General features: G+C 47.7%; 7 protein-coding genes and 1 non-coding gene across 8 annotated transcripts; 6 read left to right on the top strand and 2 right to left on the bottom strand.

Annotated features, from left to right (window-relative positions):
• Positions 1-37: 37 nt before the first annotated feature.
• On the top strand, positions 38-457 carry AO090012000233 (uncharacterized protein; the record flags this gene model as incomplete). Its single annotated transcript, XM_023236387.1, has 1 exon — positions 38-457. One exon carries the CDS (start codon positions 38-40, stop codon positions 455-457), a length of 420 nt encoding a protein of 139 aa, XP_023091317.1.
• Positions 458-2,125: 1,668 nt separating this feature from the next.
• AO090012000234 (uncharacterized protein) lies at positions 2,126-2,747 on the top strand (the record flags this gene model as incomplete). Its single annotated transcript, XM_001727231.3, has 3 exons — positions 2,126-2,196; positions 2,252-2,343; positions 2,416-2,747. The coding sequence occupies 3 exons, from the start codon at positions 2,126-2,128 to the stop codon at positions 2,745-2,747; spliced, it is 495 nt and encodes a 164-aa protein (XP_001727283.3).
• Positions 2,748-2,947: 200 nt separating this feature from the next.
• On the bottom strand, positions 2,948-4,125 carry AO090012000235 (ketopantoate reductase family protein; the record flags this gene model as incomplete). Its single annotated transcript, XM_001727234.1, has 3 exons — positions 2,948-3,130; positions 3,207-3,862; positions 3,930-4,125. 3 exons carry the CDS (start codon positions 4,123-4,125, stop codon positions 2,948-2,950), a joined length of 1,035 nt encoding a protein of 344 aa, XP_001727286.1.
• Positions 4,126-6,334: 2,209 nt separating this feature from the next.
• On the top strand, positions 6,335-6,997 carry AO090012000236 (uncharacterized protein; the record flags this gene model as incomplete). The annotated part of the gene is made up of 2 exons (XM_023236388.1): positions 6,335-6,615; positions 6,931-6,997. 2 exons carry the CDS (start codon positions 6,335-6,337, stop codon positions 6,995-6,997), a joined length of 348 nt encoding a protein of 115 aa, XP_023091318.1.
• A 429-nt stretch (positions 6,998-7,426) lies between these two features.
• On the top strand, positions 7,427-7,510 carry AO090012t00007. The gene has a single exon. It is a non-coding gene; the product is annotated as a tRNA-Lys (tRNA).
• A 3,248-nt stretch (positions 7,511-10,758) lies between these two features.
• Positions 10,759-11,805, top strand: AO090012000237 (sterol desaturase family protein; the record flags this gene model as incomplete). The annotated part of the gene is made up of 1 exon (XM_001727236.1): positions 10,759-11,805. The coding sequence occupies one exon, from the start codon at positions 10,759-10,761 to the stop codon at positions 11,803-11,805; it is 1,047 nt and encodes a 348-aa protein (XP_001727288.1).
• A 726-nt stretch (positions 11,806-12,531) lies between these two features.
• Positions 12,532-13,155, bottom strand: AO090012000239 (putative TRAF-like signal transducer; the record flags this gene model as incomplete). The annotated part of the gene is made up of 1 exon (XM_001727237.3): positions 12,532-13,155. One exon carries the CDS (start codon positions 13,153-13,155, stop codon positions 12,532-12,534), a length of 624 nt encoding a protein of 207 aa, XP_001727289.3.
• A 1,524-nt stretch (positions 13,156-14,679) lies between these two features.
• On the top strand, positions 14,680-15,471 carry AO090012000240 (syntaxin family protein; the record flags this gene model as incomplete). Its single annotated transcript, XM_001727238.3, has 1 exon — positions 14,680-15,471. One exon carries the CDS (start codon positions 14,680-14,682, stop codon positions 15,469-15,471), a length of 792 nt encoding a protein of 263 aa, XP_001727290.1.
• Between the last annotated feature and the right edge of the window lie 787 nt (positions 15,472-16,258).

Raw genomic sequence — 16,258 nt, forward strand, 5'->3', positions numbered from 1 at the left:
GCGCCATCCAGATCGTTATGCCATCGAGGTCGACTACATGGACGGGGAAGAAGTGAAGGAACTACTAGAGGAGCTCGTTCAGAGCTTTAGGATGTACTACACCGATCTTTACCGCGAAGTGACTAGTATAGAAGAGCAGGAAAGAATCCGTGACCGGTCAACCAGAGCATGGAGCACACTGAATTCACTGTTTAGAGATCAGCCGGAGCTCACACACGAGTTTCTTTCCGATCAGGCTGACGGTGCATTGTCTGGAATATTGGAACGGCTTAAAGACTGGGCAGCTCAATCATGTACGCGACGCCCCGGGGGTGCAGCGCTTCAGCATACTATTATTCCGGGTAATGTCCAAGAATGCAGATCTCATCTTGATATGCTTACAATGGATCCGCGTGGTGAGAGTGAGGTTGCCATCTGGCCCTTCATTAAACTGATTAGGTATGTGCAATTTGTGTAGTTCTACTGTATCTGACTAATATTTGTAGGGTATACCTACGATCGCCTGTCTTGAGAACAGGGCTGGTGTTGGCTGACTTGCCTGGTTTGTCCCCTATCTCCTACAGTAGAATTCTTCATACACTAATACCAAAAACCAGGCTTTCGTGACCTGAACTTCGCAAGAGTTCGGGCCACGGAAAGGTACCTCAGACATTCATGTCACGAGGTTTTTGTCGTGACGACAATCTCCCGGTGCGTTTCCGATCAGAGTATTGAAGAGATAAAGAGGCGCTGTGCCCAAGAACAACCATTGCGTATAGTGTGCACCCGCAGCGAAGTATGGCCATCTTATGTTCATAGGCTATTACTGGAGATCGAGTGCTTACTTGACTCAGGAAGTAAATGCAAGCGAAACGGCTCGCGACTGCCGTGACCTCAGGGCGCAAATCGAGCAGCTACAGAACAGGCTTAAGCAGGTTAATAAGCGGCTCGTGAGGGAACGGAATTCTAGGCGGAGACGCACTGAGATACTACAACTCATGTGAGGTTTTGCCTTGCCTTGCAGTTGTGCGCACACTATTGATCCATTACTGACGTGTGTCAATCTAGGGAAAATCAGGAAGACGCAAAGCTCGAGTACGTCTTAGAACTCAAGATAGACCAAGAGGAAATATCAAGTCGTCACTAATATACTTATAGGCTTGATCGTTTCCTGGTTGAAAGCCGAAATCTGAGGGTTACAAACCAGTTACGCCGAAATCACGGTGCTGAAGTCCGGGTCTTTTGCATCAGTAACGAATGGTATTCCAAGTACCGCCAGGATGCGAACAGACACACCGACACCTATATCGAGCTCAGCGGTATCCGAGAACTTCGTCGCTATTGTCAATTAGTCCCAGCAGAGGCTCAGTTTCGTTTTACAGCTGCGTTTATAGAGCATCGCGTGCCGGCTGTTGTGAGGTCCGTGAAGCAATGGGCCCTTGCTGGCTCAGATGATGTAACCGCAGAGAGAGCCGATGCACTTCGGCAAATATTACGGGATGTGGAGAACGTCTTTCGCGAGGTATGAGCATCATATGCGAAACTACACCCGGGCTGACATAGGGTAGCGGCTTATCCTTCGAAATTCAGAAGTTCGAGAGTTTCCAAGAAGACTTGAAGATCGGTTTCGTGACAGCATCTTCGGCGTGACACGTGAGTATCTTCCAGAAGGTCAATCAGTACATCAACTAACATCTCTTGATTGCTGTAGATGAGTGTTGCCCCTTATGGAAACGCAGCGCACTACAAGCTAGCGGAAGGTGGGAACGTGTAAGTTTATGAGTTACTATTGAACATCACCTGGGATAAAACCTAACGTATTGTAGTGGCATTATAGCACATATTCTGCATTCTGTCGAAAATATGGAACGCATTCTACCCCCGGTGCTGGTGGTTATCATTGTTGGAATGAAGAATTGCTGGAAGGCATGCAAAATGATCTAGAAGAACCTTGGGAATCCATACGAGACTGGGTCTGTATGCAGAAAACTGCATTAGAAGAGACTGTGAGAAGGACATTCGAGGAGAATACAGGCAAAGTAGAGGGTACGCGTTATCAACCAATCCCTCTAGCCGAATATTCCACTAACCAACCTTAGATATAATGCATCTTGCTCCCTTGGCTCTTGAAAACTTCATCGACAACATGGACGACTGGGAGAACTGTGTGATGGCGGCTATCAACCAGTCTCTAGATCAGTTAGTTCTAGGGCTAAGGTAAGTCTCTCCGGCTAACTGTGCAAGCACCATGAATTGACCTCATTTTACGCAGTCGGGTAGAAACAGACACTCTCCATGGCCACGATAGTTCCTATGTTGCAGGTTTAATGCGACCTGTATATAACGAATGCAACAGTGAATCAGGTATGAAAACTTTTCTGTTGGCTTAATCTTGTTTCATCTGTTATATACGGAAGCAGTCTAATCTTGATATAGGCACAGGATCCGATGCTCGACGGAAAATGCTGATGCGTAGTCACCTCACGAGCTCCAACATTTTCCCAAATCTCGCCAACATCAGCGAAGCCCAATGTCGGGCTGTGATCAGAAATACTTGTCAGGATATGAGGCGCATGGTAGATGAGGTTGTAGGCAATATATGTAACGATCTTCACAGTATCGTTGCGGAAGAGGGTGAGGCTACTGAGGCAAGGAGGTTCCCTGAAATGGCGAGTACACTGCAACGTAAGGTTGATGCAGCCCAAGCAACCCTCGAGCGTGCACAGAGGATTGTGGGCGACCTGAAGAATACACCAGATGTTGTATAGCTTTTCGGGTGATGTCGAGTATATATTGGAGAATTGCGTAGATTTTTCCTAGTTTTTACGACAGAATGTCATGTATATCGAGAAGCTCAAGCAAAGTCTCTCTAGTCTCCTTGGAATATTGATATTACGTGAGATCATTGATACCAATCCTAAGGTTAGCTTCCTTACTTAAAGCAACATAGAGCTTGTCATTGCTAGTCTTACAAATCCGCGACATCACTACCCGGAGCCGGTATCTCAATCAGCCCTCTTTTCTCCTTCGTCCTCCACTGGACCCCTTTCAGTAGATTATATAAAACAGACAGAGTAGGCATAGCCACCCCATTAGCACGACCAACCCTCAGCGGTTCGCCAACAATACTCTCGACCTCAATAAGATTCCCCTATCACAATTGTCAGTAAAGACACACCTCATCTCAACCCCAACTCCCCAGAAAGAGAAGAAAGGAATCAACCAACCTTCCAAACATCCTCCAACATACTTGGAGGCAAATACAACGCCACAGGATAAGCCCCAATAACCTCCTCACAAACACTCCCCGGCAAATCCACCCCAACAGACCCCGCCGCAGCCCGAATCTCCTCCATAGCAGGTCTAACCAGCATCTCCACTGCATCCCCTGCAAGCCTAATCCGCCCCGTATCCAAACCCGTAAGCGCACAAATCGAATTCAAACACGCATTGAATATCAACTTCCTCCACCGACTATACCCCACATCCAATCCCAGGACACACTTCGTCTTCCCAGCCGCAGAATACAATCCCACGAAACGCTCTGCGGCTGCCGCTTCAACGGCAATATCTAAATTAGGATTCCGGAATGCGCCAATGACAAGATCATCCGCGGATCCGTGCTCGATAACCCCAGGTGCGACCTCGTGCGAATCAATCATGCTTATGCCCGAGAGGACGATGTTGTCGGGGAAGGCGGCGAAATAGGGCGTTTCGATGTTCAACCCGTTTTGGATTAGTACGATTACAGTGTGGCCTGGTGTTACGGCTGGCTTGATCAGATTGGCTGTTGACGGGGGACAATCGGTGATCACTTTTGTGGTGCAGATTATGTAGTCGTATTTGGGGGAGTCCGGGGTTGGGTCCGGGATGCGGTTTGTTACTGTTTATTGTGTAAGTAGTGGGTTTACATGGAATTGGGTTGGGTTGGCACTGGGCTAAACGCTTACTGGTGCTGGGTTTCCATCCTTTTAGAATCCCGTGGTCGCAGGATGTGATGTTGAAGCCGTTGGATGTTACGGCGTGGTAGTTTGAGCGTAGGACGGCGGTTACGCGGGCCAGGTTTCCGGCTTCCAGGTTTAGGGCTGCGATTGTGCCGACGCCGCCGCTGCCGATTAGGAGGATGTTGGCTTTGGGGGGTGACATTGTTTCTTTTTGTTGGTTTGTTGGTTGGTTGGTTGGTTTGTATGTGTGTGCGCGTGTGTGTACAGGAGGTACTTGGAGAGGTAAGGCAGTCTGGTGGTGAGGGGACGTACAGATGTATCTCCAATTTGGTGTGGGGGAATTAGTTCAAGCATGCTTAGTGGGTGGTTAAAGAGGCTAAATTATGGCGGGCTGCGGGGCTAGTAGAGGCCTTAAGATTTGGTTCACCATGTTTCAAAGTGATAAGCATAATCATGTAGAGGGTGTCAATTGTTTTGGATATACTTCAACTATGTGATTCGAATTGGGGGTTGCCCCTCCTGATAATTTACTATTGATTGACCAATAACCTAAGAGAAGTCTGGTAACTGAAGTTCCTATGGTTAGCGTTGTATTCCCTCCAAGTGATATTCATGTATGGAGAGCATGCTCAAACAGACAGCCCTTCTAGAGATGCTACTCATATATGGTCTAGAAAGCTGTATCTATCCAACCCGTGCTATAAGATCAATCAATTAAATAGCACCGCTACCGCCTAAACTCAAACTTAATACAAAACACATCATTTCATTTTCATTTTCATTGTTTTTTTCGCTCCTTATAGTTCCCTACCTCCAAAGTCAATCAATTAGTGATGACGCGAAGCGGAACATCTAAGCCCCGACACCATAAATCATGACTTACCACCCCCTGTGGATGAGTTCTGAGCCCCCTTCTGTCCTCCAACGCTTGTCGCGACAAACCATCATAATGGGTATCCTCCATAGACCGTTTAAAACATTCAACCACTTTCCCAACAGACAAGGGATAATAAAAAGATCTGTCCTGGGCCAGGGGATTTTTCGTCGTTTTGCTGGTTTGACGAATACCCATGAACCTAACGCAACAAGGAACAACTTGTTCTGCTATACTTCCGGCCGTTGGCTATACGATGAACACAGTCAACTGAGTCGACGATATGTTGAATTCAACGTCCAAGCACTACAGGCGCATGCCTCTCGGGTGCTCGGTACTAAATGCATTGGAATAACCAAACTACCCGAAGGCCTCTATAACAAGGCCCTTTCTTTGGAGATGGAGGGTGGTGGGGAGGTCTTAGCACGAATTCCAAACCCAAATGCTGGCCATCCTGAACTCGTGGTTTCCAACGAGGTTGCAACTCTTGACTTCGTACGCGGCTCTGTATGCTTCTCACTCCGATCTTGACTTGCTGACGAACAAGGTATTATCATTATAGCTTCGCAATGTGCTTGATATTCCAGTCCCTAAAGTTCTGGCCTGGAGCTCGCCATCATCAGAGTCAAATCCAGTGGGTGCGGCATACATCCTGATGGAGAGAGTGAATGGCCGCCAGCTGAGCGAAGTTTGGGCCACTTTGTCCGAAAAACAGCGCTTTGGTTTGGTGAAGAGCTTGGTAGAAATCGAGAGAAAACTTGTAAACACTATTTTTACAGGTATTGGCAGTCTATATTACAAGGATGCATGCCCAAACAGTTATGATGCCGTTGACAAAACCCAGCTGCCTATACTTAAACAGGAGGCAGCATCAAGATTTGTTATTGGCCAAACAACCGAGCGTTCTTTCTGCGCTGACGAAAGACAAGAGCAAGGCGTGAGGGGTCCATGTACGTGCTTCCACGACGCTGCATTCTGGCTCCTCCTTGATATTTGTTATTCATTTATAGGTAATCGAGCACTAACCTTATTCGTAGGGCGAACGGCAGAGGAGTATCTCACAGCAGTTGCGCGCCGTGAGATATCACTAATCCAGAAGTCCGCAACCCACAGACCCCAGGATGTTCCAGCGGCTGTACGAAGAACGCAGGGAGCAATAAACAACCATATTGAACTATTGGAGAAATTCATAACACTCTTGCCCTATATCTTGCCTACAGGAGAGGCTACCCGACCCACTCTTATGCACCATGACCTTCATCTTGATAATATCTTTGTTGACTCGGCGGATCCAACAAAGATATCCAGTATAATCGATTGGCAAGCAGTTTATACAGCCCCACTCTTCTTACAGGCCAGATTCCCCTCGGTCTTTGACTGTGACGACCCTTACCCATGGGGAGCAGTTCAGCCTGAACTACCCGATGACTTTGACAATCTTTCGCCCATGGAAAAAGAACTTGCTAGATAAGCACACGACAGACTGAGGTTGAAGAAATTTTACGAACTGGCTTCAAGAAAGTTCAACCCACTTCTAATGAAGGCTATGGATGCCATGCAGAATGATGACGATCCTACCTCTTATATCTTCTATCTCGTCGGGCAATCTTCATCTGATGGCTTGGTGCCCTTGAGGGAGCTTCTCGTCCAAATATACGAAAAGTGGGACCACATCGCGAAGAGAAAAGGATTAACAACGCAGTGCCCAATATCGTTTACTGAAGAGGAGATCAGGGAAGGACGGTGTCAGGGAGAGGAGTGGGCAGTAGCTTTCAATGAGTACGAAAACCTGCGAGCTCAACTTCTCGGGAAGGATGGGTGGGTCTCCAACGAGGAATATGACGAAGCGATGCAAGTATATCAAAGCCACAAAGACGACTTAGAGGCTCTTCGACGGCGATTAGAGCAGCTATGATAGCTGCTGCTTTGTTGGAGCAGTATGGAACGACCAGGAATTGCGATCAAAGGCTGAGGCTACATGCCCAAAGGAGGTAACATACGACAAGATGGAGGTTCTGCGCTACATTCGGCACTATATAGTGCTCACTTGCTCGGTGCGTTACAGCATAAAGGCTCAGTTTCCACCCTCATCCCATATAGCGTCTTCTATGAATCCCTTCGCGACATTCTTAGAGGGATTTCACTGCCTCGTCGAATTGTCCAGCGAGGTTGTTTGAAACCCAGTGAAACACAACGCTAGAAAGTAATCTGACGGGAATCTCATCGGTAGTTCTCTGCAGGTTGCTTGGTAGTGTATGTCACAGGGTCGGGGAACAATCCTATCTACAATGATAGATCTGCTCCAGTGTGAACCTATACGACACTTATAGGTTAATAGAAACTAGGCTGCTAATCCAGCTATGGCCTGTGCGAATTTATATATCCGTTGCACCCGTACGCTACTACAACCCACTTAGAGGATGAAATCTTTACTTCAAACTCCGTACTTTAGTAGGCAGAGGTATTTAGAAAATAGCTGAAATATTGCTCAGAGAAAGCAACATCTTCTTCGCTTCCAAACCCAGACCTCCCATGCCCCCGTATACCATGTGCTCGGATTAGGGCTGCAGAATTTTTGCTGCAAATCTTTGCTTAAATACCAATCTAGTTCACCATGCCTTCAACAGAAGCCGGGCTAGCTCAATCGGTAGAGCGTGAGACTCTTAGTCATCACGGTATCTCAAGGTTGCGGGTTCGACCCCCGCGTTCGGCTTTCCTTTTTGCTCCAGCACATGCTGTTGTGACTTTTTTTTTTTGGATCAAATTCTGATCTGAATGTGGTTGAAACATCAAGGGTTCGGCTTAGACTCTGATTGGCTGGCCCTGTGGGGCGGAATGTTGCAAGCGGGAAGACGGCATGAACCCCATCAAAAACATATGCAGCCCTATTCAATTTGCAGAACTAATTTCGACGGGAAGACACTTCTCTTTTCTCCTGTGGTTTATTTCAGGAAAAATTCTAATAAATATTGCCTTGCATACAATAGCCATGTGCCAGGTCTTTCTATCAGCATGTCCTTGTATGAACTGGAACTTCTACTGACCAGAGCTTTTCTTGATGCCGTTGGACTTGTATAAGGCACAGTAATACTACGAAGCTAGTTCAGGATCACTTCGTGGAGTCTTACATAGGCCTGTAAAGGCCTTTTCGACTGTTTATGCACAGCAGAGTACATTCACACTATGAGACAAGTTTGCAGAGTCGACTATGTCATGGGTTTCGTGGTCATCCTGACATTATCTGCTCACAGAATTTGAGAGTCTGTACTTGAACTTAGTGACTCCTAAGTTGCTCAATACACAATATATTCCAAGATATATTCTGCAACTTTGGTTTGCGTCATTACTCAACTTTTTCTTTTTTTTTTTTGCTTCTTCGAACCCAGACAATGCTCCCATCAGCCGCGATGTTGGTCCTGTTTCCACTGTAACAGCAAGCTCGTCAGCGGATACCTCAGATTAGCTTGGATGAGCTATATTCCCAAAGGTTGTAAAGAATTTTTAGATAAAGTAGTACTTTCCCATCCAATGGTACACAGTATCAGTAAATCCCCCTGCTCTTCTATAGCCACGCGCACTTCTCCGAACAGCAGTATTATGTTGGAAGATATCGCAGGCACTGGCGAACGAATGAGAGTGAAACTGCTCCATGTGATTGTAGATACTCTAAAATTGCCTGACGGAGTACTATAAACTGTGCACGCTATAAGTTTACGATGACAATACAAGTATATCATTTATATGCTTTGTTGCTATGAGAATTGCACTTGCACCCAAGACACTCATAGAGTGCCAACCACCTGACTAGGACAGCAGAGCCATTGGGATTCTACCCCTCCATTGCACAGTACCAGTAGAAATACACGCACTAAAGCTGATAGGGCAACATAGCGGTTGAGAACTCCTTAAACACACTCTTTTAATACCCTGAATGAGCGGTAGTAAGTTTGTCGCCCAAAGAAGACCCCGGGCTCTGCAAAGTCTATTACCCAGACGAAATACCCGCATCACCTCGGATGATAAGGACCGCGGGGCTCAGTACCTGCTTCCCAAATACAGGGGCATTCACGCCGGAAACCATCTGCTGTGGATCAAGAAGGCGAAACGGATGATTTTCGTCCCAACAGATATTGAATGACTGGATCCCTGTCACTAGGCGCCGTGTTTCCTTGTTTGGGTAGTTGCATGCCGCAGGATATGCACTATGATCGATAAGAATTTGCTCGAAGCTTGCGTCATATGCCGAGGGTTTTCCTTCTGACGTATGTTCAGCCGATTCATTCCTATGCTGAATGTGACTGGGGTGTCATTGGAGAGAAGTAGAGAAGTACACGTCAGATGACTGAGGTCAGTATTTGCAGAGTCTCATACGATTCTAAGATCACTTAAGTCTGGTCCGACTGATACATTATGTTCTGCTCTATCGCTTCCAGGTGCCTCCGATGTAGGGAAGCGTTCGTACAATCCCGAAGGAAAGACAGACTTTAGCCTGTAGCCCAAATATATGAACAGCTCATGATGCGAGGTGCATCTTGAGAATGGAGGTTAGTTGAAGCGAGAATGGCTTGTAAGACTTTGCCACATACGTGTTTATTTCTTTAGCTGGTAAAACTGATGCCTGACATTATATCACTGGGCTATGACACGTCAGAGCAAGATTCCCACTACATGTGAACGTGTGAGCCACTGATCGTATTGGTTACTGAGATGGAATGCACTTCGTAGGCAGGTGTACAGTTAAAGTTGACTCTACAGTGGTCATGCCATATTGCAAAAATCGTTCTTTCATAGGAGGTGTATGGTCATTCACCGCTAATGGTAGAACATGCCCCCTTAGTTGGATTCAGTGTCTATAGTGCTATCTGGAAACATAGGTATTCTTAAATATGCTTGACAAATGTCCTTGAAGGCTCTTCAGGCGATGTATAGAGTAACTAGACAAGGGTGGTTGTTCTTGCAGCTGTATAGCGATTCCAGGGCTACCGCGGTCTACTTCTCCTTACTATGAGAACTGTTAGGGGTGTAAGAGTCCTTCGATAAAGAAGGCATTCTTTTCTTCCCCATATTACTTATACCGTAAGTAAAAGAATCGCAAAACTACTCTACATTGGCAATTTGCACCACAGGTGTGAACAGAAAGGGGATAGTGATGTGGTCATGAATTCCAACTACTAGCTATTAAGTCAGTTCTTTGCAGAGAATGAAGTGGAATGACTACTACAAGTAACTCAGAGAAATGAGATTAGCTTACTCAGGGTTACGCTTGACCTTTTCTATTACGAAATAGGACACTTCTGTTCAGGCCAGGGAGATTGATTGCATGATGAATTCGGACCGAATGCCTAGGCTCCCAAGTTTTAAGTCATCTACCAAGTCTCATTTCATTTCATTTTACCACGGTGGAGGTCGCCTATCAGCAAGCTCTCGCAACCCATTCCCAAGTTGGACTAGGATGCTCCCCCGCACAACGGCAACTCCATCCCCATAGTACACACTGCCGAACAACAACAACCAGCTTGCTACATCCCCAAATCAACTCTGCCTGACCAAAAAAATAGTTAAAATACAATCCGAATGACTCAATGCCCGAGACCCCGAGGCATATCTGCGCGGAAAGCCATGTCAACTGGGGGTTTACTTCACGTGTGAGCCATACTGAAATACCGATCTGGGGCTCTAGTTTGATGGACCCTCATTACCGTAGCCCATTCAGGGGCCACATCTCTTTTTTGTTGGGAAAAAAGATCTACAGATGATGATCTACACTCCAGAACTTTTCATTCTGCACTCCAAAGCGGCCTCTTTTCTTTCTTCACTTTCACATGTAGAAACACACTCTCCGGAACTACCGGTGGCCCCTCTAGCGACAACAATTTAAACAATGGCTCCTCCCTCGCCAGCCTCCCCAAGGAGAGGGTGGCAATATCCAGGAGAGTCAAATCAAGATCAATACCAGCAAATATGGCTACCAAGCCCAATCCCAAGGACTCGATGAAGTCCACCTGGCGCACCGCCAACCGCGACGAATGGAACATCAACCACTGGGCCATCGAGCTATTGAACGTACACCCAACCGAGCTCAACAAGGAAATCCCCATACACCAAAAGGACGAAAAAGTCCCCTACATCACGCAATGGTCGCTGAACATCTGGGTGCTCTTCTACGGAGCCCTACCGCTCCTTATGCACCAAGTCTACGCCACATTCACAGGCCACAACCTAGGCCCAATAGCCGTCTTCAACTTCTACTTCATGGCCTTCAACGCCGTCGTCATCTTCGAAGTCCATATCCTCCGCCGCCTAGGCCACATCTACGGCTTCCTAGACGGCGACAAGCACGACCGCGACGGCGTCCCGGACGTCGGCATCGGCAAAGTAGTAACATCCCTCTACAAGACGACGGGCTCCCGCATCGCCCTCGCCGTCTACTTCACCTACAACATCAACCAGCTCCCCTCCCAACTAAACTGGCCCATGCTACCCCTCCAAATCGGGCTTTACGGCATCGTCCTCGACTTCTGGTTCTACTGGTACCACCGTCTCATGCACGATGTCAGCTTCCTCTGGAAATTCCACCGCACTCACCACCTCACTAAACACCCGAACCCTCTACTCGCCGCCTACGCAGACCACGAACAGGAATTCTTCGATATGGTCGGCGTCCCCATGGCTACCTACTTCAGTCTCAAGCTCATGGGCCTGCCGCTCGGCTTCTACGAGTGGTGGCTCTGTCACCAGTATATCGCCTTCACGGAAGTGCTGGGCCACAGCGGTCTGCGCTTGCATTCAACCGGTGCCTCGACCATGGCCTGGCTGCTTGAGCTCCTTGGTGCGGAGATCGTCATTGAAGACCATGATCTCCATCATCGGAAGGGCTGGCGCAAGAGCCATAACTACGGGAAGCAGACTAGACTCTGGGATAGGATTTTCGGGACCTGTCATGATCGCATCGAGGGGACGAAGGATAATATTGATTATGTGAATTCGGTTAATATGCCTTTGTTTTGATTTTTGTGGGTTTGGGTTTGGGTTTGGGTGGGGTTTCTCTGGTGTTTTGTTTCGTTCGTGTGTGTGTGTGTGTGTGTGTGTGTGTGTGTGTGTGTGTGTGTGTGTGTGTGTGTGTGTGTGTGTGTGTGTGAAGACTGTGCAGGGGAGGACTTGATACATGAATCGGGGATGATGAAACAGGGTTGGTCGAGTCTCTTACATTCCATTTGGAATGTTGAAGAGGAGTGTGGAGAAGGAAAGGAAAAAAAGATAAAGCTCAGTGTTGCCCAAGGACGGGTGAGTGCTGTCCTACATTGATATGCCCCTGTACGAATCCTGTATATACCCTCTTTATTATAGTATAGAATTTAGACACTGTTTGTCTTTGTCTCAGTTGAACAGCTTTGAGAAGTTCATGATTTGAAACCAATAAAGCATGGTTGCACAAAAGCATTAGAAATACATAGGATAGCACAAGGTTTGTTAAGAAAGTATTCTATATCATTAAAGAAGATGAAACAGTAGGCCTGGTGGCACAACAGGTTTAGTACAGACCAGTACCAAAGTTATCACCGGTATATCACAAGGCTATCTATGGGCTACAGTACAACTCGAATGTGGACGCTGGGTATCAGAAAGTCAGTCGAGAAAAACACACAGCGCCGTCCCTTCAGACCTATTCTAGTAAAGCAGTAAAGCAGATATCATTATTCGTTGAGTCGAATTATTGTGCGCATACGCACTCTATCAAAGTTTGGTCCCTTCGCGTCCGCTGTCGCTGAGTCTTCGGGGCCGCAGAAAGCCCGGCGATGGCGCAGTGGCATTGCTTGGTCCTGACGCCGAGGAGCCTAGTTGCCCGGATCGTGTTTCATTGCCGTTATTGCTGCTGTTGGTACGAACCCCTGTCCGTTGGCCCTGGTGGATGCGAGGGTTCATGAGCCATTGCACCTGCATTCGAATGCTGCTGACAGCCGCGTTCGTATGGGCCATATCCTCCTTTAATCGAAGGCATTCGTTCATGATTGCCATGCTAGCGCGAGCATCTAGATCCGTGATTGCATGTGATAACTGCCCAACTTCTTCTCGAAGAGACTCATGGAGCGCAAGAAGGTAGGTAGTCGCATTAGACGAGGCGTTGGAATTGTCATATTGTTCATTTGTCGCGTCAGATGAGTTCGACGGCCTTGTCTGACTATTAGCCTCGGCCGGTATGTCCAGGTTCCGTGCAGACATAACACGAGACGATTCGACAAGAGTAGACCGAATGCTCGCAAGTCCATCCTCGAAGATTTCATTGCGCTGTTGAAGATGACGAATAGTCAGCTCCATAGAATCAAGTCGTGCATTCTGAGCTTCAAAATAAGGCCCCATAGTTATCAACGGGCAATTCTGCTCATGCACTACAAGCTCCGCTCGTTTAACTTTGATGGGACACCCGTACTTAGACGCTGCGCAGCTATGGATCGCCTCTGGACATGCATCTATGTGTTCTCTCAAAGCCTTGCGGAATACCGTAGTCTCACAGTCAGGACATGTAGTTTTCAAGCTCGGGCATAGTTCCTGAACATGCTCCTGAAGTGGAAGCCCTCGTTAGTCACGGTCTGGTTGCCAACGATATATCAGACGCACCTGGTAATCTTGTTCCATGACCTCCTCATCGCAGCGTGAGCATTTATGAAGCTCATGCATGCATTTGCCCTCTGCACTCAGGTCCTTCTTCCGAGTCTTCTTCGTGCAGAAGACATTTGGACAATCCAGAAGTCTATAGCCGCAATATTTGTCGACATGAGACTGAATATGGCCTCTTGGGACGATCTCCTTGCAACCTTCCACCTCAAAAGGGCACTTTACCCGTATATCATCGCACATATTGACTAAGAATCGAGGGACGTTAAGGTAGACCCCTCTCGCTGGCGCACGGCAGGTAGGGCATTTGAACTCGTCTCGACCGGTGGCGAAGGTAGTGATCGCTGTGTTCAGACATTTCTGACAGAACACATGGTCGCATTGCAATCTCACTGGACGTATATATGGACAGTGGCATATCGCACACATGAGATGATCGTCATACCGGGTGACATAATCCAAAGAGCGGAGGTCGACAATCTCGTCCAGGTCGCTGCTCGGCTCCATCGCAAGAAACTCGTCGATATTCATCTTGCACAGGTGCACCCGGTTCGTAGCTCGCCAGATTTATACTTTCAAAGGCCCTCAGCCCCGTCGCACAAGTGACAATCAATGTAGGGGGCGATCGAGAACGGATCGTCTTTCGAGTTGCCGAAGGGATAAGAGGATGAAACAATAGCCCCGAGAGGCACGCATGAGGGGTTACACGGTGGCTGAAGTCCGCTAGGAATGTGGTGACTTGGCGAGCGATTGCGACAAGCTCGACGAAGTGTCACAAAGAAGGAAAGAGTTGGAAATGAGTAGAGAGGTGGAGCTAGAATGCTAAAATTCGGAGAACCGGAGACAAGGAAAGGAAATCGGTAGCAAGTGTTGCGGGGGACGAGCTGAGCGGACGATAATTGATAGCGATTCCACTGGCGGCGGCGGCGGCAGATCACTCCCGCGCCCGGCCGAGAACAGTCTTCCGTCTCACCCCCTCGGTCACACTTCATCTCCATCTTCATTCCACCATTACTACCATCATTTTCACCATCATTCTGGGGTTGTCCGCTGTGTCGATCACTTCGCAATAGAGTGTGAGGGAGCGAGTCATTATCCTATCCTTTCCTGGTCAACCGATCCGGAATTTGTCAGAACGCCCCAGGATCTACCCGAGTCTTTGTCTTCTCCGCATTGCCTCATCAGTCAGGCTGAGACTGGCTGCGACACTTCACCCGCCGATTCGCGACATATCACCTTCTCATTCCGGGCGCACCCTCTTACCTCAAAATGCCGAACCCATCGCAGCTCTTTCTCCTTGCAGACCATATCAAACTCTCTCTCTTAGAACGACAACGAGCGATCTCATTGGATTTGGAACCCAACAGCCAAGACGGAGAGATCTCTCGCTCTTTGGAATCGTTGCACGACGGCATCGAGGATGTGGAGAGAGACCTCTCTCAGTTGGAGCGGACCAACGATGATGGCGCCGCCGAGCTGAAAGATCAGCTATTCCATCTGAAATCGCAGTATCAAGATTTGTCGTCTCAGTTCAGCGGACACAGCACCTCAGCCGGCGCCAGCGGCTCCTCTCCATCGCCTGAATTCGCCAATGTCAAATCGTCTCCTGACCTCAAACAACCAGTCCCGCAGCACCCTCCTTCAAAGTCAGTTCGGTTTATGAACTCGGCTACTGAAGAAGCCGATCTCGAGCGACAAAACCTTTTCCAGCCATACCGCGACTCACCTTCCCCTACTGGCGTAGACCAATCTGACCTGTCGAATGAACAAATATATGATCGACACAATGAGATCATGCGCGACCAGGACGAACAGCTAGATCGTCTGGGCGAATCCATCGGGCGGCAACATCAACTCAGTATTCAGATAGGGGATGAGCTAGAAGGCCACGTCGCGTTGTTAGACGGTATGGATGGTGATATTGACAGACATCAGCATCGGCTAGACGGGGCTAGAAAACGACTGGACAAGATCCGGAGAAGCGCGGGTGACAATTGGAGCCTGATGACGATCGTCGGTTTGATCATTATCCTGGTCATTCTCATTGTCATTTTGAAATAAAGCCTAGAGCGTATAGAACCTCTGGTATACTTCACATTCTTGTGAATTTTGGTCAAGGGCATGTTCCTCTGAAAGGCGCAGGGCGTTTCTTTTTTGGACAGGGGGCGGATTCCCTATGAATGTATTGTCGGTTTTCCTTATATTGATGTTTGAACTTTTATGGTGTTTGGAGTAATCATCAATTACGGATTTATTCATTATATGGCAGCAATTGTTCCATTACACCGCTTCCATGCAAGTCCCAGCAAGGACTCGGGTCTTACACCCACCCTACGCAATCTACATCTTATATGCCATATCAATATCATACCCAATTTTATTCAGGAGTAGTTATACATGACACCATGAAGGACCCCAACCTAAGATAATCAAATCATGCACCTCTCCTTAAAACTCAATTGGTACCCTAGTACACCGATCAAGAAAAGACAATAGTACAAAAGAAAGAAACAAGGAAGCTAAAACCCATCCCTTCATTGAGTCTTATTCACCGGTCCATCCCGGTTAGGCAGATGCTTCGTCTTCTCCTGCAAATCTTTTATATCATGTCCATCACTATCAACCTCACCCCGGTCTGCTTTGACCTATACGTAGCATTAGTATCATAATCATTCTTATTCTTCCCCCTTATAATGGGAAAAGGGGGACAGGGAGAAAAACTTACGGAAGCTTCACTGTTGCTAGCAAGTTCCTGCTTCCACTTTGCCTTTCCCTCCTTGGTGCTTCTCAATTGGTCCTGTTTGTGCTCTTCGTAGGTGATGTGGAGGTCCTCTCGGTCTGGGGGTAG

This window comes from Aspergillus oryzae, chromosome 4, assembly GCF_000184455.2.
Source record: "Aspergillus oryzae RIB40 DNA, chromosome 4".
In the NCBI taxonomy this organism is placed as follows: Eukaryota; Fungi; Ascomycota; class Eurotiomycetes; order Eurotiales; family Aspergillaceae; genus Aspergillus; species Aspergillus oryzae.